The sequence below is a fragment of the Equus caballus genome, chromosome 20, assembly GCF_041296265.1.
Source record: "Equus caballus isolate H_3958 breed thoroughbred chromosome 20, TB-T2T, whole genome shotgun sequence".
Lineage (NCBI taxonomy): Eukaryota > Metazoa > Chordata > Mammalia > Perissodactyla > Equidae > Equus > Equus caballus.
This window is the reverse complement of record NC_091703.1, coordinates 7505449-7531580: the sequence shown is the minus strand read 5'-3', so window position 1 is coordinate 7531580 and position 26132 is coordinate 7505449. Positions and strand designations below refer to the sequence as shown.

General features: G+C 40.8%; 1 protein-coding gene and 1 long non-coding RNA gene across 50 annotated transcripts in view; one reads left to right on the top strand and one right to left on the bottom strand.

Annotated features, from left to right (window-relative positions):
• Positions 1–26132, bottom strand: part of FARS2 (phenylalanyl-tRNA synthetase 2, mitochondrial) — a 465546-nt gene that overhangs the window by 96206 nt on the left and 343208 nt on the right. For 5 of the 49 annotated variants that reach the window (XM_023624072.2, XM_070244899.1, XM_070244897.1 and 2 more), the window contains one exon: positions 6103–6182. The exons of the other annotated variants lie outside the window; for them this stretch is intronic. In XM_023624072.2, the coding sequence (XP_023479840.1) occupies positions 6119–6182 (64 nt within the window). In that variant the 3' untranslated portion in view covers positions 6103–6118. The remainder of the gene's footprint in view (positions 1–6102; positions 6183–26132) is intronic. 49 annotated transcript variants of the gene reach the window in all.
• Positions 6946–9944, top strand: LOC111769155 (uncharacterized). Its single transcript, XR_002801948.2, has 3 exons — positions 6946–7040; positions 7724–7974; positions 9592–9944. It is a non-coding gene; the product is annotated as an uncharacterized lncRNA (long non-coding RNA).

Genomic DNA, 26132 nt, shown 5'->3' with positions numbered 1-26132 from the left:
CAGGCTAAGCCCTATAAGTTTGAGAGGATTTAATACATAATTAAATAAAATGAAACTTTCACATTCAGAAATATGGCTCTATATAGAATTTTTTAAACTGCTTTGAGTATTTTCCATATAAAATTCTATTTGTAATCATTTAATATGTTATTACAAGGCATGTGGCATACACTCTACCTTAATGTGACATTGTAAATGTCCTTATAACCAGCTCTGCTCTCTACAATAGCTTTATTAGGATGTTATTGAGAATTTAAGCAGATCCCAAACTAGGACACCAGATTCATGTGCAATAAAATATATTGTTAGTCTCATGATTTAAAAATGGAAGATTATATAAATGCACATTTCTGAATGTGTCCAGTCTAATATGTATGATATTGTTTGTATTTAACAAATACAAAATCCAATCAAATCATTAAGAGCCTAATATGAGAATGGAGGACAGAAGTGGGAGAACCAAATAAATGAAATCATCAATAACAGACAAGTACAGAAACACCTCATTCATCTGATGCTCCATTCAAGACAGTTTCCTTGATAACTGAAGCTGACATCTTTAAGCATTGTTAAGAAAATCTTCTTGCATAGTTAAATGGAGTGTGTTAAATTAAACTTTTCTGCAGCAATCTTGAGTCAGGTTGTTTTGACTACTATTTTATTATTTTTTATATGATCCCAACCAAATTTAATAATAGTCATCTTTATTTTAATTTAGTCTTTAAATGCCACTTTCTTTCAATAAAAAGTGAAATTTCCCTTAGGTGGGAGAAAAAGAATGATTTTCACCATAGTTTCAATGTAGCATATGCCACGATTATGACCAAGATGATGTTCAATGTGTGGAAAAGGTGACTAAGAAAACACATTCTGTGATATGGAAAAGAAAATGAAATTTAACTTCCTGCTGGATATGTTAACCAATGAAAAACATAATGAAAACAATGTACCTTCTATAAGGTATTTATGAATTAGTCCAGGTTCATTTTATTTATCTCTGAAACTTTCATTCTATTTTGGTGAATATTAGCTTTTCTTTTAATGTTTTTTCTAAGTTGTTCTTCTCAAATGAAATATGAGAAACTTGGAAACACAAATCCAAAACAAAGATACACTGCATAATTACTGGGTAATGCTCTTATTACACTTGCTATATGAGTTATCCTAACTTAACAGGTCTCTTCAACACTATATTTGATCCATGTGAAATGGCAGGAAACATATTTCATGACTAAACAAATAGCTACTATAGACAGTACTAGACTGATATCCAAACACATACACACAGGTGCGCATGTCTTTCTCACCTCAGCAATTCTGCTAGAATTTCACTGAAAAGGAGTATATTTTCTCCGTCTCCTGAAATTCCATCATTCCTCTCCATAGTTTCTTCCTTTGAAGAAAGCCACGTGGACGGGGCACACGTGCTAACTAAATCCTTGTGCTTACTGAGAGCACACTGCTATTATCAGCTACGTGTTACCCTATACCTATCATCTATCTATCTGTCCGTCCATCCACCTACCAATCTGTTTGTATATGTAAATGTGTTCTATTTTTTATTGACTCAATAGGTGAATATATGTAAGTTTATCAAATACTTTCTTCACCAAATATTTATGATTACCTATGTATGCCAGTCACTGTGTTTTTCATGTCTCTTCCCCCTAAAAAATGCAGACTAGAAAACATTGTTTTAATTCTTCATAACAATTTAGAAATCTTAGGTAAAAAATATGGAATATTAGAAGTAGTCAAAAGAGAAGTGGGCTCCTGTCATTAATTACTTCTTGGGACTTTGGGCATTTCCCTTTGACTGCGTTCATCGTAACTTCTTCATTTGTATAATGAAGGAAGAGGATCAGACAATCTCTTTTAAAAATCTCTCTGAGTACAAAATGCCACAGTTCCAAATATGGAAGTATTTTATAATGTTGGAAATTGGCAAAAATAGTACTTCTCCCAGAAGAACTTAATGATATCGATCTCATTCAGGTTATAGGCATTGCAATGTGAGAAGAAGGCACATATGGTACCCTCTAACCCCCACTTACAAATCTGAGAGTAGGCAAGAAGAAATCAGGTGTTCATAGAAGTGTCGTGAAGAAAACACACTTGAATGACCTTAAACATTTTACAAATGCAACACGCCATAAAATACAACTGTCAAATCATCACTCCTTGTCCACGGTCACTGGGAAAGGGGAGGACGAGAACGGAAACAAGACTTCCCAAATTCTAGTCCATTGCTTCATTCAGCGTGTTTCCATGTCCTCCAGGGCCAACCGTCAGTGTCCTCTGTAGTTTGGCCATTTCAAACTAACAGCTGACCAATAGGTTTTTCTCTTAATATTTCTATCAAACATATCCTTCACAGGAAGTTAACTTTATGAGAATATCTACAAATGGAGAAGTTTGGGCTGTTACCAATATTAGGTTTAGAGGCAAAGAAAATAAATGGTGTGAATCTATCAACATGCAACAATTTCTCTGACTTGTGACATCTGCTTTCCTATTTTTTCTTTCTTTCTTTTTTTTTTAGAAGAGTATGCACTGACTGAAAATAGTCATTTTTAAACTGACAAAAATAAAAAATAAAAAAGAGGACATATAGTCAGGACAAATGGTTTCTAAGTCAGTGTTGGAATATAACACATACATAAACCTTTGGCTAGACCACCCAACACTGGTAAATCTTACTTTAACATCTTGGTTAGTATTTGGTTGACTTAAATTACATGACTAATTCATATAAAGAATTTAACAATGAAAATAAATAAATGAGTAGAAAAAATTAAAGGTTATCATAATCCTACCATCCAGAGACAAGCATAGTTAACATCTTGTTGTATATCCTTCTAGTCTTCTGGAATGTACATTTACAATATACCTATATCTATGTCCATATATAAAATCCATCCCATACTCCAGACATATCTAGGTGTGCAAAGAGCTCAGGAGATCATTATGTTGACATACCTACCTGTGTACATCTGTATACTAAGGTGCCCTATTTGAAAAGCTCTGCTCTGCCTTTCCCATAAGTTTTCATTCATTTGAAACAAGCATCATTGGCATCACACGAAGCAACCTCGTTTCTTGGAAAGTCCTCATGCTTCGTATATCTGCTCCTCACTTTCAAAGAGCTGGCACAAGTCTAACTAGCATAAGTTTAACCGAATTCTGCAGAAATGCTGGGAAGCATAGAATTCTTTACTGACCAAGTCCCAGTTTTAAATAAAACCATTGTAATTGCATCCTTGCTGACATAGATCTCCTCTCCCTTCCCTGGACACTTGCACCAGGGTGGACAGGCCCAAATGTGGGTCCTAAGAAGGGCACTAAGGAATGGTGTAACCGAGGCTTTCTGATTGCAGAAGGAGGCAAGCAAGTGCTGCAGGCAGTACCAGCTCATTTCAGTTCCACAAACATGACTGACCCCTCCAAATATGTGCCAGGCATTGTGCATGAGCCCAAGACATGGCTTTTGCCCTCAAGGCAGCACAAGCTGGTTTGAAACAGACCCATATATGAATAGAATCAACATGGGAAGTACAGGCTGCTGCTTTCATTGGTTTAAGTTTCCCCAAGTTCCTTTAGGATAGGGACCACATCTATTCAACCTTTTACCTCTCCTCCACTAGACGTGCAGTATGGGGCACACGAAAGGTGCCGGGGCACTTTGCTGGTAGATCAACCTGACAGTAAGCTTCAGTGGTAGATGAGATAAATTTCCTGCACAGCTATGGTCTCCATAGGTCTTTGGTTATGCTAATTACACATACTTTCCCCTAATAAATGGCTAGAAATTCTGTGTGTCACAGTGGGAGGGCCCAGAAGGTGCATTCATTGCAGTAGCCTATCTCATCCCATTACTATCACTATGCAAAGGTGTTTCTACTCCAAAGGAAAATACAGTGTCACTAAACTCCAGGGAAAGAACAGAAAGGAACACGTTGTCAGTGGCAACCAAACTTAGCTTCCTTCATGAATCACTGTGGCCTCATTCTGACAGGTCCAGTTGCAGCCTAGCCCTAAACACAAGGCACAGTGACTCAGCTACGATGAGACTTTAGATGTTATTTTTAAGGGGGGTGGGGGAGGGGAGGGAAGTACAGAGATGCTTTATTAATTTTTCCTGAATTTTAATAGCCGAAACTAAATCTTCACTTTGACACTAGATTTCTAGAAAAATTAACCTGCCCCCAAAATTATGTAACCCTTAGAGTTTACTTTTTATATCACAGCTTGCCTATAAAAGTCACAAACCATTCTCATGGCAAAAATTTGTTTGATCAAAATGGAAAAGGGGAGTTTTCAGAAGAATCTGGGCCCAAGGGAAGCAAGTGCGGTGCAGTGGAAAGAACGCTAGCTTTAGAGTCAGAAAGCTTGCTCTTTGTTAGCTGAGTCACCTTGGGACTGAATGGCCGGGATGTGACCAGGGTTAGTGAGGCTGGGCCAGCTGTGCTAGATGGAGTTCCAGGGTGGGCCTCTGGGCATGGGTGGGTGTGCCTACCCTGCTGGTTTTGCACTTTGGAATTGGTGAAGGAAACTGTACTGACCCCAACAGACCTGTATAGATTCTACATGCTTCGGCGTGTCTTCTTCCTCTTGTCTGCCCGCTGCAGCGGCTCTGCTGTTTTCTAACTTTCACACAGCCACCTACTGACTCCCGGGTCTATTCACTCATCTTCTGGACTTTTTCCAACTCCTACCTTCTCTTGAGCTACCAGAACAGCACACATACTTTCCAAGCAGATACATAATATTTTTGTGGGAAAGTAGAACAATGTTTTCCCCAATTCCTTGTTCTCACAATGATCCGAATTTCGTTTCCTCCTGGCAGGGTCTCTGTCTTATGGGAACAGTCCACCTATAGTTAACTCTTAACTTTTATCCTTGGACCAAAGCTGATGGCTCACAAGTAGTCACCTCTCAATGCTGGCGTCCCCTCCACATCTTCAGTGGAGCAGCTATCTAACTCAGGGGAGCTCTCATGAGGTAAATGCTACTCTAAAAAGGGTTCATTCAGGGGCTGGCCCCGTGGCCGAGTGGTTAAGTTCGTGCGCTCCGCTGCAGGCGGCCCAGTGTTTCGTCGGTTCGAATCCTGGGTGCGGACATGGCACTGCTCGTCAGACCACGCTGAGGCAGCGTCCCACATGCCACAACTAGAGGAACCCACAACAAAGAATACACAACTATGTACCGGGGGGCTTTGGGGAGAAAAAGGAAAAATAAAATCTTTAAAAAAAAAAAAAAAAAAAGGGTTCATTCAGTGGGAACATCTTTAAAAGGTTAAAACATCCTCCGTAAATGTGTGTTTGGTTCTCTGAATAAGTCCTTTCACATTTTTTCCAGAGCAAACACTCTTTTAGGTTGGAAGGCCAGGAAAAAGTAACACCCAAATTGGCCCTATGATTTTGTGAGGAAGTGGGGCAGGAGAGGAGGGAGCCCAGCAACCTGCAGAAATCTATCTCTCACAATGACCCTGGAAATAAGGGTTCTTTCTGTAACATTAGGAAGTTCCAAATTGAAACAGAGAACTGAATGGAATGCCAGTCTACTGCTGAGATTTCCTCTTGCCACATCACAGTAATCCAACGCCTGGATAGCTCATCAGCCAACTACTTTCAGCAACAACCCATCCAACTCTGGGGACAGGAAGAACAGAGACAGAGTGGGCGCAGCTATTACGTCATGTTCTGAAAGATGGGTCGTGGAGCCTCATTTTTATGGACGCTGAAACTTCCTCCTCCTCAGCTGCTGGCCAGCAACAGGCCATAAATTAGTTAAATTTAACTATAATAAACATGCTGAAAATGAATTATATTTAACTATAACAGCCACCTCAGGGTTTTCTCAAGACAGAATAATTTTAGCTTATGCTACCATAAGTCCCCTAACTAAGGCAGAAAGTAATTACCTAAGGATTTACCACAATGAGCTCACTGACACTCAGTATTTTATTACAGCGTGTGAACAGTCAAGTCTTTTATAGATCAGGCATAGACCGCAGATTGCAGAATATATGGTCTTGGGTGGGAACAATAAGAACACTAAAAATAAAAATGTTTCAGGCAAATACAAATTCAGTAAAGCCACCTGATTTCAGTCGTCATTAAGAATTAGCAGTAATTGTGCAGAGTCCCGGTTGAAACTTGACACTGTCAGTAGGCCAGGGCCTGCCAATAAAACGAACAATGTGAATTGGATAAGCTTTCTGAGAGAATAAGCTGCATGGAAACACTTAAAAAGTGTGTTTATTTTAAAAAAATGTAATTGGGCTTCAGTGCTGTACATGCTACTGAGAAATCACATTTATCTATCCATGAAAGCAGGATCTTACTTAGTAGCATTTGGTTAGGGGAACAGTTTGTGTTTCTGAAAGTACTGATAAGTAATAACAACTTGTCCAAAATGCCATTTCTTATAAAATATTCTGATATTCTACATTTCATTTATTCTGAATAATCTCCCCATTTAAAAAAATTCTCATTTATGCACTCACTTCTTATGCAATTATTACGCATCAGTTGTTGGCCAAGTTCTATAAATAAAGGACAGTAGGACACGGTCTCCACGCTCTAGAAGCTGAAAGTTGAGTAGGAGACACGGGTCTGTGAGACATGAGTTCTTGCAGTGTATCTGCGATGATTAGTGAGGTGTACCGCCTGTTCAAAACAAATTAATTGGTCAGTATTGATTTACGTGATCTGAGTAGAGAAACCTAACTATGACTGATCAATAATTAAACTGCCTATGGTGGGTCCTGGCCATTGAATGCTCTTTGTATAAATGTGCATTTGTGGCATAATCACTCATGTTTAGGTGCAAATACAGCAATCCCCCTTATCTGAAGTTTCGCTTTCCATGGTTTCAGTTACCCACTGTCAACTGCGATCAGGAAGCAGATGATCCTCCTTCTGAGTATGTCAGAAGGTCACCAAGTAGCCTGATGCTAAGTCACAATGCCTATGTCATTCCCCACTCCATCTCATCATGTGGGCATTCCGTCATCTCACATCATCACAAGGAGAATGGTGAGTGCAGTATGATAAAGTATTCTGACAGAGACCAAATTCACGTAACTTTTATTATAATATATTTTATAATTGTTCTATTTATTATTAGTTATTGTTGTTAATCTCTTACTGTGCCCAATTTATAAACTAAACTTTATCCTAGGTATGTATGTGTAGGAAAAACATAGTATACATAGGGTTCAGCACTATCTGCAGTTTCAGGCCTCCACTGGCACGAGGGAATGTATGTCCCGTGGACAAGACGGGATGCTGTATCGTTAACATGCTACATTTAATTTGTGTATATAATCTGTGAAGCTTCATGTTTTTACATCTTGCCTCATTCTACAAAGGAGTTAATGAGGCTTACCGAAGAAAATACACAATAAAATAATGTTCGAATATGAATAAAAATAGAGAATGAACATAAGGGGTGGCATGAGAGGTGGGATGTTACTGACATCTTTCTCAAGCCAGACTCCTACCCGCTGCTTCCCCGTGCCGCCTCAAGGGCCACGAGCACGCACGAGGGTCTCAGGAGATCTGAGGTGTGGGTTCAGAACAAGGGAGAAGTGTGCTTCAGCCAGCGCAGGCCCTCTTCTCCTCCACCAGCTCTGGACGGGGTGCTGGGTGCTCCTGAAGCCCACAGGGTGCTACCCTGGCAACCCTCAGCTAGCTTTCACCCTCTGCTTGGCTCTCAGGACCCTGACAGGCAGGAGTGACTTGCAGGGCAGGATTTGGTAACTCTTGAGTTCTGGCTGAAATACCATATAACAGCATCAAAAACCTCTCCTAACACGGAACAATACGGGAAGGGGACTATTAATAAGAGGAGGACTGCTGCGATCAGGGAGAAGGACACACAAAGAGCGAGCAGTGAGCTTCTGCACAGAGGAGCTGAGCTTCAAATCTGGCTCTGAGCCTTTCCCCAGCCAGGGTGAAGGAGGAAATGGTGAGTTACAAAATTCTTAAGATTAAATTTACCTGTACTTTAAGGTAAGCTAAGTTTCTCCTGGCTTTACATGTTTCGTAGGGGGCGTTGAGCGAAATAATGGACAAAATCCTCAATAATCTTCCCAGTGTACGTGCAGTAACCCATTTCATACAGCTGTTTCTTACAGGATCCAAGGATGGAGTTGAGTCCACACCACTCAAGTACCTCCTAGTGAAGGCAATGATATGGGAGGCCAGAATAACATGATCTGTTCGATGGGTGACTTCCATTTATCCCTCCAGGATTACTCTTTCTTAGGAGGACAAGAATTAACATTAGCTTGTTGTTGCAAGTACTACACTAGGAATAGTATATTTAGTATTAAAATATAACCCTCTTGAAAACACTACGCAGTGAGTACTACTATCTCCATTTCTACCAGTGAGAACACTGAGGCCCAGAGAAGTTAAGTAACTTGCTCAAGGTACACAGCAACTAAGAGGTAAAACCAGAATTCAAACTTGGATATGTCTTCAAAGCCATAATTTTTGCTTCAGCTGTTTCTACACAAAGAATAATAGATTAAATGTTTTGCCTGAACCAAGTAGTAAAAATCATCTAAAAACTATTCATTTAGTTAGGTTTTAGGGATCCTTTTCCCACTGTTTTCTCTGATTATCTGAGTGAAATGACCAATTGACCAGCTATTTCAGTATCATATAGACATTTGGATAATCCTAACAGCGTGCTGGGTGTCTACCAAGCCTTCTCAAAGGCACTTAATCCCATGTTTGAATCAGTACAATATCATTTACATTAGCTGTCACTACCCAACAGTACAGGAGTGAGGATAAATTAAATATTTGCTTATGTGGCTGCATAAAAAATACATATGAAACAGAAAATAAAACTCACACTACATACAAGTCATCACCACTTATAAGTAAAATTCAACACAACTGAAGCCACTAAACCCTACATCATCCCCTGGGGGGAAAAGCCAAATTTAAAAGCCACTCATCTGTTTTCAGACCTACTCTCTATTGTCAGTGTACAGAGACTTCTGAAGGACTCGAGCCGAGAAACGGTAGAGAGAAACTCTCTGATGATGGGCATTAAAGGAATGTGGCCTGTGAAACAATAAAGCAGGGGATTGCGAAAAAGCTCGGTAGCTCAGCAAACTCACACAGCAGACATAGTTCCTCATCAATGCCAGAAAGTGCTTCTCTTGCTCTAGGAGTTGGTCACTAGCAGCCAAAACATTTTAAGGAGAGAGAGCATCTGTCTTCATCAACTCACTACAGTTAAGGTATATTTACCCACGATACACGCAGCCAAAGAGAAATGTAAACTAAACGGAGCCGATATCTTTACCTCTCCTCGCTGGGTCTCCGTTTCCCCATCTGTAAAATAACAGATTTGGACAGATCGTCCTAAGGGCTCATCCAGCTCTGACATTCTATAACTCTATGGATTCAGCTGCTGGCTCTGCAACTGGTATTGATTTTTTTTTTAAGGGGCTATCTTTAATGTCAAATGATACCTCTTTTTTCTCCCCAGATTTTGGTTTTGTTGGTCATGATTTAATCGCATTTTAATTTTTTGTTTGTCTATTTTTGTATCTCCAATGTTTAGCACTGCATATGTCTGGTACGTGGCAAATCGACATCATGCACTAAATATTGATTCAGTTTCTCTCCTTTCAACTGGAAGTCTTCTGGAGCTCCCGGCAGCATAGAGGAGAAGATTCAGTACTGCTCTTGAACCATCGGGCTGGTTGCTCTCCTGTTGTGAAGCTACTCCTGGGGCATCTAGGTGGTACCTCTTCTAAGTCAAAGCACATCCTGGGACCTGCAGTGGCCATTAACCAGCAAGTGTTTACTGAGTACATTAATGTGCACTGCTCTTTATGAAAATGAAAAAAAATTGTTGGCTCTTAGTTCTGTTCCTTTTAAGTAAGAAATAAATGTTCTAAGTTAGTTGAGGAAGTTATTTGATTCTTCTTTGTATAGCTCACCACTCCTATTACAGGGCACTGCACATGGGGGGTACCCAGTATTTTGGGGTTAACTGAGTTCAATGAATCAATAAATGCCATAACCTTTTCAAGCATAGCATCCTAGACCTTCTGTGGCTATGAAACCTGCTTTCCTCCTTCTCAATCCTACCACGGAGCTAGATGCCCCTTCCCTTTCTGGGTTTCTTCAATGATAATGCCTCTATAATTACAGCCACTTCTCCAAAAGCTTCGTGACACTTTGCCACATCACCAACTCCTTCCACTCGGAGGAGTGGAATTGCCATGGAAAGAAAGTAGGAAGCTGTCATCTGCAGAGATGTCACCCAGTAGCTGGCTGGTAACTAGCTTTCCATTTACCTATTTTAGTTCTGCCTGGGTCTGTTTTTTGAAAGAATTAAAAAGGCAAGACTATATAATTAAACCTCAAAGGAAATAGGTCAAAGAAAGAAGCACAATTTCCATTATCTTTCCAAATAGCTACACGCATTTCAGCCCCTTATGTTTCCAGAATCTGTTTATAATGTACTTTTCTCTATTCTAGGTCACTAAAATGTCTGCCCTGGGATACATGTTTCTGGCTCAAACATCCTAATGTGAGGGGAAAATGAATACAATAGAAAAATAAAGCTTACAGCCTTATTACCAAGCAGATAGAAACTGCCTCATCCACACACACCCACACCTCAGTGTCTCCTTGACATTCTCATCTCAAATCCCTCAGGAGTGTGTGAGTACTAAAGCTCTAGGAATTCTTTCCGTTTTGAAGACAAGCTGCGTTACAGTCCCAGCATGACTGCCCAGTCAGCATTCTCTGTGCATTCTTGAAGCTGTGCCCACGGGTTCAAGCAACATGGTGCCAGCCCCAGCCCGCCCCTAGAGAGAGCCTAAGGAACAGTGGCCCTGTATTCACCTGCTACACCTCCTCTGCTGCCATTTGTCAGCTGAGGATCCAGACTTTGGAGCTGTGAGTGTCCCCAAGGTAAGTCATCAGTCAGCACCTTGGCTAGCTGAGTCTCGGGGCAGGCATCCTCAGGACAACAGTCTCATGTGACCACCCAGCTTCTGCTTAAAGATAGTCAGTGACAGGGAACTTGTTCCTTCACAAACAGCTCTCATCTTCAGAAAGGTCTTTGTATGGAGCTGAAATCAATCTTGTATAATTTTCTCCCACTGGTCTTAGTCCTGCCCCTGAAACAAGTATACTCCCTTTTCATCATGAATTATCTCTTTAAAACAACATAAATAAAACAAAAAGCCAGCATTGTTGTGTACGGAAAGATACAGAAAACTAGGTGAAGAGAACTGGCAGGATAAAATTGATAGAGAAGTGTCTTTGTGAAACCAGTTATAGAACAGTGAAAACGAGACCCTTCCAATCTCTTCTTTGTCCAACTGCCCCTGAACTACTATAAAATTCAACAAGTGTACGAGAAGTGCCTACTCTGAGGAAGGTTCCATGTTCATGCTAGAGGTATAGAGACCAGGTTCCCATCCTTAACAGTTCATGTTCCTCCAAGAGAAGGCTAGTCTAGAACAAAACATAATACAATGTTCACTTACTCAGACAACTCACAGTCACGGAATTATGGGTTATTTTGTCCTTTTGAGATGATGCTTTTTATGAATTAATTATTCACTTAAAATAGAAGTGGAGGAAATCAAGGGAAGTCAGTTTTGGGATCTGGGTAGGCCAGAGAAATTACTGGTGCAAGACCAAGGGGAAACATGCAGACTCTGCGGGTCATGAATCCATGTCCAAGCCTTGGGAGTTGGCTTCCTGGGTGGGAGATGAAGCCCTTGGCTCCCCTAACGTGGTCCTCAGTACAATGCTGGTTGTCTTGAGGGCCAGGCGAGCCCAAAGGACATTTTCTAAATGGGACTGAGTTGAGCAGGTCCACTTGGCTCTCAGCCACTCAGATAGTCTTTGATTTCCAGCCCTTTCTCTCTTCTTCCAGCACAGGAGTGTTCCTATTTTCAGCATAAAATTAGCATAGAGATGAAACCATTTCAAGGGACATACAGTGAAGTGACATAGGAGACATTAAATTTTTCATTTTTAAAATGAAAAAGTTTTCCTTTTTCTTTGAAACCTCAAGACTGCCACTTAATTTGTGTTCAGACTGAACTTCCACTGCTGAGCTGTCAACAGTGAAGCAGTCTGAGGAAGGAGGAGGAAGGTGGAGGAAGGCAGTAGCTATGGGCTGTGAACAGAGCCACCTACCCGTGGGGACATCTAAGTGTCTGCAGTCCATCCTCTGCGCGTCCAGAGACATGCTGACATGGGCCAGGAGTGAACAATAGTGCTGAATAAATCTTCCCTCAAGATCTATAGGGAGGACCTGGTTCAACTTCACCCCCTGTCTGTCTCTGGTTTCCCTGACATCATTTCAAAGGCATCATTGTTCCTCAGGACAGGGTTTCTTGTCATCTCTAGTTGCATGGAAAAGCTGCACGGGGATGAACGGCAAATTTGCCATGGAGCCAGCCCTACTCCTTCTTCCACAGCAAGTTTTGTCTTTTTTAGGTTTTCTCACATACCTCCTCTCCACTCTTTGAAGCTCTCAAGTTCTCTCCACTTCTTTAGTGAATTGCTTCTGATCTCATCAGAAAACAATCTCCGAGTCATTAACAACACAAGACGCTAAAGAAAGCTGCCTGCTCCTGGCCCCAAAGGCAATCCCTCTTCAATGTCAATGTCAGGGCTTTTCAATTAAGGGAGCACAGAGCGGCTCAGAATAATACTGAATCTTTACAGCAAAGATTCCATCCAAACAGACTCAGTTCTTCAAAGTTCCATCATCTGATTCCTCTGCTAAATGGTTTAAAAGAGCTGAGAAAGAATGCTTCTATTTGTACCAAGCTGGCTGAAGATATTCGCTCTATCCGAGAGCCATGCAGTGCCCTGGGAGACAGGGGTTGTTTTTAATGCAACATTGCTTATTATGTACGTGGGAGATAATAAATCAACACTCATATAATAGAAAATATTATCACTGTAGATCATATTACTCCAGAATATTGTGAAAACTTAGACTATACTAACCTGCTTTTAGAGTTGTATGTGATAAAAACTGATTCCTAAATAAAACTGCCAAGAAGTGGAGGCAGCAGAAGACAACAGACTTCTGAAGCACCATTATAGTACCTAAATAATACAATAGCTAGAATTTAGTAAGTACGTATTCTGTGCCAGGCATTGTCCTAATGCTTTATGTGAACTAACTCTTTTAATCCTTACCATAATCATGATATGGGTAATATTAGGTCTATTTCATAGAGCAGTAAACTGGGGCACCAAGAAGTTATAACCTGCCCAAGGTCACACATGCCCAGCAAATGGCAGGTGCTGCATGCAAACTCAAGCAGTCTGACCTGAGAATCTTCCCTCTTGACCACCGTACATGCCAATTATATGTTGACAGCTTCTCATGAAAGGACCTAAAAAACGACTACTTTGCATCACTTTCTTAGATAATTATAATTTTCATTAATAACTGAAAGTAGAATTATGTGTCTTTAGACATATTTGAATTAATCTAGAAACATCTGTCCTTGAGTTAGTTCAAATGGTAAATGCCAGAAATGGGAGTGGCAGGCAACACTTCCCTCTACAGCTCCATCCTGAGAAGAATTGGGGTGAAGCCCCTTCTAAACACAAGAGGCAATATGAAGCTTTGGAAGCTGGCAGTATGGGTAACTATTTCCACACTGCTGTTTGAGTGAGTGTGACATAAAGCACAGAGGTGTTATGAGAATGACTGTCATATTTCATAAATTACATTCTGGTATTCACAGGGAAGTCCCTACAAAACTCAACTAATAATATGCATACAGAACAGCAGTAATAATATTGCAAGCAACGCACTGTAAGGATGGGGAAAATAGAAAAAATGAAAAATACCGTCTGTAATAAAAGAGCTGACAGAGAAGAAAAAAGATTGAAAAAAGTGAATTTAAAAACAAGTTGAGGCAGAAAAACTCATGGTAAGAAGTCAATAAAAATTACAGTGGCATAGATCCATGTCAAAGATAAGCCCAAGTAGAAAATCTAAGCAAAATAAACAAAAAAATTTTACCATTTCTTTTTGATTCACTGTAAAATATCTTTTTATCCAGTTGAACATGCTAACTTCTCAAGAGATTAGTTCAATAAAAGGTTCCCCAGTGAAGGAAGGAGGCTGGAATACACCAGCAGTGCGAGACACTCAGGAAGGACTTGTGCCTGAAGTCAAACCACACGTAGACGGTCCCACCCTCTTCACCAGCACCCCCTCACACAGGCCTTGACGCTGCTGGGCTTCTCTGCTTAGCCTTCTCCATTCTACCACGCTCTTTCAAATGTTCTCCATTATCCTGAAGCCACCCTGACCAGACCTCCCCTTCACTCATCTTTGGGAAAGTTCTCCAACATACTTCACAGAGTGAAGTGAAGTCACTCAGGTGGGAACTCCATCAACTTCCAGCTACTGAATTGAGAAGCCTGTGGTATCTACACCCACCCTGTTCTCTGTCTCTCCTCCTTTCTGAGATCAACTGTGTTCACCTCCTTCAGCTTTTGGTCTCGTGCCGTCCTGCCTGCTCTTAGGAACATTGCACTAGGGGGTATCCCTCCTCTCTCTCATATAATCAACCTCTCCTCTACTGGATTCTTTGGTTGACTTTTTTTTATTTTTAATAAATTTTACTTCTTCAAGCAGTTTTGGGTTCACAAGAAAACTGAGAGGAAAGTACAGAAATTTCCCTGTACCTCTTGCCCCACACGTGCACAGCCTCCTCCATTATCAACATCCCCCACCAGAATGGTACATTTGTTATAAGTGATGAGCCTATACTGACACATCATTATCACCTGAAGTCCTTACTTTACACTAGGGTGCATTTTTGTGCTTTTCTATTGACTTTTAAACATACCGAAGTTTACCACATTTTTACAAAACTTCCCTTGATCTCATATCCCCTCCAACTACCACACTATTGTCTCTCTCCTCCCCTTGAGTTGTCTCTATTTACTCTCTCCATTTCCTTCCCTCCCACTTTTTTCTCAACCCACTCTAACCTTACTTCTGCCCCCTAAAAGTGATCATTTCTCACTACGGTCACCAATGACCCCCATGTAGCTAAATACAATGGCTCTTTTGTTAGTCATTAACAAAGTCATTAGTCTGGGGATATGTTGTGACATGTTGGCTACTCTCATTATCTTGAAATCTACATATCCTTTGGTTTCCATAACTCATATGCCTTACCTCAGCTCTCTCTCACTTTCCTAGCTCTCCCCTGTTCCATTCAGCTCTCCCATTTCATTTGAGTTTATCATCTTTTACGTGGCCGCTAAATGCCTGAGTTTCTGAAGAATCACGCAAAGTCCCTTGTTCTTCTCACTCCATACTTCTAGTCAATCTTCTCTATACCTTCAGTTTCAAATACATCCTAAATGAAGATTATCCACAAATTTATATCTCAGCCCCAAGGCTCCTGTAAGCTCCAAACTATTTCAAACTGCCTGTGCAATGTAGTTACCTCAGCATCTCAGGTAAACCTCAAGGTCAATGTGTTCAAACCTAAATCTCAACCAGTCATGTCCTTTTTATCAACAAACGGCAACACTATCCACCTACAAGGCAGACAATTGGTGTCATCCCTTATAACCTCATATTCAATTAAGGAGTAAGGTCTGGAAATTTTAGTTTTTATTAGTTTTGGGATCTGTTCACTTGCTTCATTCTCTGAGGCCACAAGCTCAGTCCCAGCTACCACCATCTCTGGTATAGCTACTACATCAGCCTCCTCCTGGTCCTGTGGCCCCCACTTTTTCCTCTCCAACCCATTCATCACAGAGCAGTCAGAGTACATCTTTTTGAAAACCAAATCTAATCATATAACATGCTTTGCTTAAAACCTTTTGGGGACTTCCTGGTTGCTCTAGATAAAGTGAGAGATCTTTACACGGCCTATAAGGCCCAGCATGGTCTGGCCTTACCCACCTCTTGAGCCTCATTACAACATTCCCCCTTTTGTCCAGCCACACTGGCCTTCCTACTGGGTCCATGACGCACCAAGTTTCTTCCTGCCAGAGCCTTGCTTGTGTTGCTCCTCAGCTTTGAATGTTCTTCTCTCCTGCATCTTACACTCATCCTCTATTCCAGCATTCGGCTGTTGTTAAAGCACCATGTTGATAACACTCATCTCAGATGTATCCCACATTTGCACGTGTGATTATTCGATTAAAAGTTAGTTTCTCCAGCTAGTCTAGACTATAAGCTCTTGGAGAACATCAGCTACCTCTGTCTTTGCTTTGCACCACATCTACCACATCTCCTATGTGCCTGGCACATGGTAGACCTTCCGCTGAATAAACAAATGAACGAAACAGAGTGCAGGACTGGGGAAGGGCATTCTCTCTCTAGAGTGGGGTAAAGACGGAAGGCGACTGCTCCATTCTGGAGCAAAGAGCTAACTGTACCAGTAGCACTTCTTTCAGAAGTGACAGAACCTGGACACATTCCCCAAGAGGAAGGAAAGAGGAGAGAAGATAGAAAAGCAGGACTCCCAACCTACTTTAAAATGTAAATACCCCTAAGAAGGTGCATTTTAAAGTTCACTGCATTAACTAACACATGACATATCTGTGAAAACCTGAGGAAGATTTAGAAGGACTGAAACTGTGTCTTCGATGCATCTTGTCATATTTCTATCACGGTTCCTTTAATACTTCTTTGTACTATGTTCTTTATACGCCTGTCTGCTTCAGCTAGACCATAAAATACTTGAAGGCAAGGACCATGATTTTCTTTCCCTGGTCTGCCGCATTGAAGTGACTCTGGTGTCCGGCATAGCTCAGGCACTCGTGAGTGTTTTTGATGAATAACTCATACGTAGAAAAATAAATGACTGGATAAATGGAAAGATAAGCATCAAAAACAAAGTTGCCTACTTTACAACTGTGTAGATGGGCTGAAAGAGTATCTACCAAATAATTCTATCACCTTGACACAGGGCACTACAGTGTAAGGGAATGAGCAATGGGCTGGGAATCAGAAGACAATTCTGGAATTACCTGTTCACCTGATTGTCACCTCAGTAAACTGTGCGTTCCTCAAGGAATGGCAGGCCTTTTTGTCTTTGTGCAGAGTAAATGTGAGTTCTCTTCTCAACTCCCTTAATTTAGTTACCAAATGAATCAAAGTCTAGTCGTAACTCCTGAACTAACTAGCAGGGTTAGTCTCGGCTGAAAAAGTCTTGACTCTCTGGGTTTAATAATCTTGACAGTATCCCAAGACCTCCAAGATCTTTTTCTCGCTCTAACAATTGATGAATCCATAATTAACCATCCGACCAAGCAGAGAAAAGCTGGGGACAGCCAGGGCCTAAGCAACTGTGCTAATCACAAGAAGTCACATGTGACTTTAAAAAATCTTCCATATTACTAATCATATCAGTTATTGTTAACAAGGATCATGTTAAAGGAACAACTGTAGTCCAATATGGGCAATTTGCATAGAAGTCTCCCAATATATGTACCGTAAAACATTATAGGGAACAATTATAAAACAGGGGTGAACATCAGTGCCAAGCAACCTGGCAGCTCAGCAGACATCAATTCAAAGAAAAATTTTAACCCAAAGCTGAAATGGATATGGGCACATATAAAATATTTTTACAATTAGCATCTACGGAAAGGATGATTAAGCAATTTGACATGAATTTAAAATTATCTAATAACTTGGTTTTATTTTGGGGGAGGAAATGGTTAATTTCTCTTAAAATTCATCTCCCTGAAAATTTCTGACAGAAATTCCAGTCATATATTTTGCTTGTTCTGGAAAAATTTAGCTCTTTAACGGAAAATTCTTGGCAACCTCCCTACAGTTTACACAATGTAAATGCCAGCATGGCTGGGGCAATAAAATACTGGGCAATATATGTTTCTTAAAGAAGCAAGTGGACAGGTAGATAACTTCTGTAGTGAAATGTGAAACGACTGTCTCAGGCCCCAGCAGGATACCTCTGTACAGCTCAGTGTTCACTTCCTTGAAGCAGCTATGGGGTTTTTTTGGTTTTAACTATTGGGGATGAAAATCTTTGAGAAATGTCTTAATATTTCCAATCTCTGTAGAGTAATAAGAATAATAACTTATAACTGTAATAACCACCAATGTTTTTAGAGCACTTACTTTGTGCCAGGCCCTGTGCTAAGTGCCTTTATGTGTTAATTTATGTAATCTTCACAACTCTGAGGAAGGCACTATTAATTATTATTCCCCATCTCACAGATGTGGAAATCAGGCACAGAGAAGTTAAACAACTCGCCTGAGGCAACATGGCTACTAAGCTGTGAAGGCGAGATTTGAAGCCAGGCAGCCTGCTTCCACACTCTTAACCATAACTCAATACTGTGCCTTTATAAACTAGTGACCATAACGTAAACTTTATCGAAAACTGAGAGTTACAATTCTGAACATCAATATTTGAAAATGACTCTCTCAGTATTCAGTTCCCTTTCAGTATTCTCTGCTTTTAAAAACCGTTAATGCAATTCACGCTTCAGTATAAATCCCCATGGAATACACTAATAAAGCAAAGCTCCTTTGAAGCCAGAACATCATTTACAAGAACAGAGGACTCTAGAACAACACATCTTCAGGACCAGTTTTACTGCTGCCACCTTCCTGCATCTTAGTGGTGAAGACCTCTGGGTCCCACATTAAGTGCACTTTAGTGACCTTCTAACAGGATGGCAAATATTTAAATGACTTCCCACATCTGCTCTTCCATGCCATTTCCTATTCTAAGCTTGATTGGGCAATCTGATCAGTGCAGCAAAGTGGAAAAGATGCCTTCATTGCACCAAGTGATCCTTAATGTGTGTTTAGCCAGAGGGATTTCAGCTCTTAGGCCCTCATTTAAACAAAGGCTTCCGCCTAAAAAGATACAAGGATCAGTCTTTTAAGCTGAAGGAGAGCTGGTAGCTGAACAATAACAAAGGACACTTCCTATTATTATTATTTTTTAATATATACCCCAGAAAAAGAGGATTAGGGGAAGAAAAGTGAAAAGAATTTTCAAGGATTTTACATATTACTATAAATTTTTATATATTATTATATGTATACACATGCTACATTATACATATACATATATAATGCATGTAAAATACATATACATATGTATACATACATTGTATATATATTACATAATAATACATAAAATATGTAATATTTTAGTATCTGTAATGTATCTATGTCATAGTAATGAATCTATCAAAAGCCAATTGGGTGACACCTGCTGGGTCACTAAGATGAATTCAATATGGTCGGCCATTCACAGGTTTTTCATTCATTCTCATTGGGACACACCACATGGATGCTTAAAACACCTGTATTAGAGAACAAGGTTAGGGAGAAACATGCTGCTGGTCCAGGGTTTGTTTACGTGTCGCTGCTCTGGAAGGTGGGGAAGAATTAGAATGAAAGAAAAGTGGACTGCACACACACACTAAAGCATATTATTCACTCAACTATTTCCTGTTACTCACAAACACCTCCAACAAGCCGGGCTGCCTGATTATAAATGTGTGGCAGATGGGAAGCCTGGAGACAGGGTAGAGAGTATGTGAAAGAGGGTCAAGGTTTCTACAGGGAAGAGCAGAGGTCACTGGCATGAATGGGAGCTCCAGACTAGGCTACGCAGACGGCAAGAATCCAGAACAACATGACAACAGCAACAACAAAGGGACTGTCCTCTTCCTTGCCTTCCATTTTTATTTGGAGATGAAAAGAGAGTTTCCAAGAAAAATGGAGTTATGGGTTTTTCTAGAGTGTTAATGACTCACTTGGGATTACATCCAATACACCTGGAGTTCAAGTCAAGTTTTCAGAGTGATAACTCACAGTCACTGCAAAGATAACTGTTTCTTAACTATTTTAAAGAACTAACAAAAATTTCTTAATTTATATTGAAGAAGTAAGTTATGCATTTTGAAAACCTGGCCCGTAAATATTTAGGGACAGAGAAGTGGAAAAGAAACAACCAGCTAATTTAAAAGTTTTCAAAGTTAGCTTCTGTGGTAGCAAAAGGATGGTACCCCAAAGATGTCTATGTCTTAATCCCTGGAATTTGTGAATGTGTTACCTTGCATGGCAAAAGGGACTTTGCAACTGTGATTAAGTTAAGGATCTTGAGATGGGGAGATGTGGATTATTTGGGTGGAACCAGTGTAATCACAGGAGTCTTCATAAGAGGGAGGTAGGAGGGTCGGAGCCAAAGGAGATGTGACAGAAGGAGCAGAAATTGGAGTGTTGCGAGGAAGGGGCTAAAGGCCAAGGAATGCAAGTGGCCTCTAGAAACTGGAACAGGTATGTGAATGGCTCCTCCTCTAGAACCTCTAGAAGGAACCAGTCCTGCTGCCACCTTGACTTGAGCCCAGTGAAACTGATTTCAGACTTCTGACTGCTACAGCTGTAAGGTAATAGATTTGTGTTGTTTTAAGCCACTAAGTTTGTGGTAATTTGTTACAGCAGTAATAGGAAACCACTATAGCTATTATAAAGTGAAACTGGGATCCTGGGCACAGAAATGAATGAAAAAAAAATCAAGTTGAAAAGGAGTTTTACTCAAGTAGTAAGGAAAGAGGGCTTTCTCAGATCACATAGTGGGAACTCAAGCTCTATTGGGTTTAAGAAAAACAAAAGAAAGACATAGTGAGAGAAAAGCATATAATTAGAAGGACAGATGCCAAAATATGCCCACCCACTGGTCTCAAGTGCAGTGGAGCAGGGGGCTTCCAACATACTGGGTAGTGTAGGGAATATGTAAATATCTTCTGCATAGCCTTTACAAGGCCTGGAATTCCACCCTCATAGAGTTTCATGTCTCTAGGTCTTAAAAGCTTTTTGGTCTTATGATTCTCCTAACCAAATCCCCAGTTAATCCTAGGGGCAATTAATGCAGTCCAAACTATTAATCACAAAGCATGGATCACTCTGACAACATCTTCCTTTGAAGGATAAATATTTTAACTAGCAACTCCAGGAAAACATTTTTAAATTCTGACTTAATCTCTCTGAAATTGTTGTCAGCTAAGACCGAAGAGAGAGATTGGGAGAGTTGGCTGACCCATGATCTGCCAGGAGGAAATACATAGACTTGGGAGTAGGGAGGTCCAGAAAAGGATGTCATGACCCATCAAAGCAGATTCTCCCCCTTCTATGATCCAGCTGTGCTGGCGCAGCCCTGGCTTTCACCATCAGCCTGCTCCTGCTGCTCCTGGAAGGCCTGAGAGCCCTCACCAGACTCTGATTCCATGGCACTAAGTGCCAGGGCAGGAGCTTCTGCCATTTGATGGGCATTGCTCATTCTAATAGTGACGTTTTGGATACTCTCAGAGAACCCAGGGTACCATTTATACTGTACTTACATACAGCACCCATGTCAGCCAAACCCTGACCACCAAGAACTGCCCAGCCTTGCTGAAGATTAATGTCCATGTGCATCACACAGGAAACTTCTGAATGGTCATGGAACGCAAGTTAGAGTCACAGCAGAGGAGACACAACCTATCCTTTGTCAACTCTTGTCTAGGTAGCCACTGTGAGGGAAGAAGGTGTTCTAGCTTAGCTGTGTACTCCACGAAGAGGGCACTTTGCCCCCCTTTGTTTTGTTCACTGATGCATCCCCAGTGCCCAGAGGGGCACACTTACATTTGTGGAATGAGTAAATGAATGAATGAAAGGAGTCTGGAGATGCGTTTATTTTATAATTACAATATGGCAAATCTCTAAGACCTAATTCATATTCTAACTCTTCCTGATCTCTGAAATGAGATTCTTTTCCTCTCTGAGCCCCCAGGAGGGGGCTTGTTTATTCCTCTCACATGCTATTCTTCTCAGACTTGTGCTGCTGTCACTTAGTTTGTACGTTTCCTCTCCAAAATAAATTGTAGAAGGCTGTGTGTTGAGCCTGCCTTATCCGTCATTGTATCTGCTGCAGGCAGCCAACGCCTTCCACGTAGTAGGTGCTCAATAAATGTCAGCAGATTTGAATCAGTAAAGCATCTTTTCTCCATTTTTTTTTGAAGAGATAGGGTTTGCATCTAAAGGTCACTTGGATTATTAAGTCAAAGATCATAGTACATCAATATATTTTTTTTCAAACTCATAATTATCCTACAATAAGAACTATTGTAACAATAAGAAATGATCCTCCAATAAGAGGATCCACATTTATCAATATCCAAGGTTTTGCCAGAAGTGAAAAGTACTTTTAAGTTTATTGATCAATACAGAAACCTTGCTAATAATATAGATATATATGCATATACATATATATGACTAGATTTACTAATTAGTAGGCTTTCTCTGTCTTTGAAGTAAAAGGAGATAAAAATAAAATGCATATTGCATTGAACAAATGGCCTATGGCATGCTTTATAAATATACACATTTTGTCTCTCCCTCATACAAACAAACCCCAAACTCTGCCTTCCAAGACGCTGGCCCCTGGCCCTAATTTGAGGTGCCTAAAAGACTAGGATCTCTGATGCCACCATTTCCTTGTTGACTGTCTAGAGGGGAAGCTTGTCCATTACCACCAGCCAGGAAACGCACCAGATGCCGGTTCCGCGGAACACGGTGACATGCTTCATTGCCCCTGCCCTCAAAGCTGGAGGTTTCTCTAACCACAGTAGTTCCACCTTACATCTGGCCATTTGCTGTGCTGCCTAAATCCAGGTGCCCAACAAGGACTGCGGATGCTAACAAGCACTGATCAAAAGTCTCTGTCAACAGAATTCCCTGATTTTCTCTTCTTTGCTGGACGTTAGTGACTGAAAAGTGAAAGGGCTGAAGGGTAGATGGGCATTTTTGAGAGAGGAAAGTGGTCAGTCAACATAGCCATATGCCAATCTTTGATTTCTGCATGTGATAGGAACTTGGTGCCTTGAAAGAAAAAGGAAGGAGGAATTTATTTATTTATTGCTGAGTTCCTAGGAAGATAAAACACATTTATTTTTATAATAGTACTACAAGGTATTCCTTCCTAAAATTTAGTTTTTATTTTTATCAAAGTTATATTTGTACATATTTGAAGAGCCAAATAATTCTAAGAGCTTATTCTGAAAGACAGCAGCCCCCAGGGCCAATCCTGCCACAGTCGGCTCCCAACAGGCAAGCTGGTTTCAGCTTTTCTAGTTGCTTCTTTTGGTATTTATCTGTATCTCTAATACGATACTTTTATTACTACTTCTTGGGATTTCACTCGTTTTTCCGTTTTCGGCAGTATATATTAAGTCTCCACCGTAGAAGACAAGTACTCGGTGCTCTTTCACACCATTCTGTGCATACACATGTCCCACATCTTCCCCATAAAGGAATGCTGAGGTTTTTGTAAGCTCACCATTCAGTGTTCATTGTGATTATGAACAGTGACTACGGTTACTTTTCCTTTTCTGTGCAACTTTTTGTTTCCCTGGCTTTAAAAATGGTGTTGGCTTTTCACCTGTGTAGTTTTGAGAAACCTGCGTATGCTGCGCTCTTCTCCTGTTGTGAGGGGGCTGCAGAAGGCACGGTGTACTGGTTACGAGTGCACTTCCTGGATTCAAAGCTCATTTTGCCACTTACTAGCTATGTAACTTTGGACAAATTATTTAAGTACTGAGTTTCTCAATTCCCTCATTTGTACAAGGGAGATAATGATTATCTGTCTAATAGGGCCACTGTTAGGATTTAACTGTTAATACATGTATGCTTAGAATTGTGTCTGACACACTGCGACTTCTCAATAAATATAAGTGGTGATGACTGTTAATAGGTATTCAATTGTTATATCTTACTGAAGTCTCCATGTACCCTTCTGATCTACTCCACTATGGACGATCACCCTCTTGAAGACTGTGTCACAGCTGGGCTTTGGGATGGAAGTTCTCTATCATACTGGGGATGCCCTTTGCCTTTCTCTTACAGTGCATCTCCTGCTTCATGGATCTTGTCTTGGCTTACCTCTCATTATGGTGGCCATGTCCTCTAGTAGTCTGAAAGTACCGTTCTTCTACCCTCAGATCTGATAGATAGTATGGCTGAGCATCAGATTCCAGGTTGAAAATTAGTTTTGTTCAAGCTTTTGAAGGCATTGCTCTTCTGGCTTCTAGAGCTACTGCCAAGATACATGGTATCATTCTGACTCCTAATTCACCTTCTGTCTCTCTCTTGGCTTTTAGTATCTTCTCTTTTGTCCCCATCACCCTGTCAGGTCCTGAGAACTTGGTATGACTCTAGTTTTGTTCATTGCACTGGGTACCTAGTGAGTCCTTTCAATGTGGAAACACATGTTCTTCAGTTCTGAGAAAGTTTCCTTCACTATTTCTTGAAGTTCCTTCCCTACCTTTCCTCTGTCCTCTCTTTCTGGAACTTTTCTTATTTGGATGTTGGACTTGCTGCACTGTGCTCTATAACTTTCTTATGTTTTCCTTTTTCTTATGTTTTCCTTTTTCTTATGTTTTCCTTTTTCTTATGTTTTCCTAAAATTTCCTTTTTCCTTTTTAGGAGAACTCAACTTTATTTTTCAACTCTTCCACTGACTTTTATATCATATTTCTAATTTCAAGAGCTCCTTTTTGTTCACTGAATATTCCATTTTTTAATGAATTGTTTCTTTGTTTTTGTTACTAAATGCATTATCATCTCTTACTTCCCTGAGGATGTTAAGGTAAGTTCTTTTTTTTTTTTGAGGAAGATTAGCCTTGAGCTAACATCTGCTGCCAATCCTCCTCTTTTTGCTGAGGAAGACTGACCCTGAGCTAACATCCATGCCCATCTTCCTCTATTTTATGTGGGACACCTGCCACAGCATGGCTTGACAAGCAGTGTATAGGTCTGCACCCCGGATCTGAACTGGTGAACCCCAGGCCGCCAAAGCAGAATGTGCAAACTTAACGGCTGTGCCACCAGCCCGGCCCCGTGGGTAAGTTCATTTTTTCATGTTTTCTTCCCCCTCCACAGTGTATGGTTCCTTCAGGCTGCATTTATTGATTGTCTTTTTGCTTTGGTCCTACTTTGCAAATGCCTGGTACTTGTTGGATGTGGGTTCATACTTCAGAGTGAGCTGTTGGAGTCCTAAGTGTTTGTACATGCACAACACGCATACATGTGGAAGGCTAGGGCTTACTGAAAGCGGGGTTCACTGGAGAGTAATCTGTATGCTCCATTTCTTGGGGAACCCCTGAGGTCAGTAATGTTAAGCTGTTTTCTCAGAGGCTGGTAAGATCCCCAGAGTGGTTATTCCAGTCTCCTGCTGGGCAAGGGTGGGGGTGATAAACCTAGTGGCCAGTGTCCAGGGAGGTAAGTCGGGGAAGACATGGGGCCTCAAGATCCAGCTAGGAAACTTTCACTTCATCCCCCAAACCAGAGATCCTCTGCTTTGTTCTCTCCAGAGATAAATCTTCAGACTTCTACCAAGATGAAGGCTTGCCAGTTATTGGGCTGTAGCAGTATATGCCACATAGCATTGGGAGAAAAAATCTGGGGTTCTGCTTCTCAGGCACTCTTTCAACTGACAGTTCTATTTCAGCTCTGTCTTTAGCCCCACTCTAGCGGAAACTGGTACTACTAATTCCTGAATCTCTGGGAGATATTGTAGTTTAAGTTGGGTTGCTTCTTGACTTTCTCCACTGCCAACTTGGATTTCAGCTCTTTTGGGTCTGTTTAAAGTAGCTACTACTTCTCCAACTGCTTCTCAGCTTCTGAAATTATGTAGCTGATGTCTCCTCTCTTATTCACTTAGTCTGTGATTAATGTATGCCTCAAAAAAAGAGAAAACATTACTGTTATGGTAATAGCATCTTGAGAGGCGACTGGGGTTAATGCTTGTGTTCAGTCTGCCACCTTTAATCAAAAGTCTATTAACTTCACTTCTTAGGTAAGGTAACTGAGGTACCAGAAGAGGGTAAGTAATTTGTTGAAGCTCATAAAACCAGTAAGAAACGAAATCAGAACCTGAACTCAGGTCTGCTTGATTCTAAAGCCCATGAGAACACATTACTTCTCTCCAGGGGAGTAGAGGGCCTCTTCCAACAGGAGCCATCCATTAGAGAGACATGTCCCACTTTGAGATCAGTACCAGGATAAATATCATTAGACCCTGAAGACTCAGATGATGCCTCTCA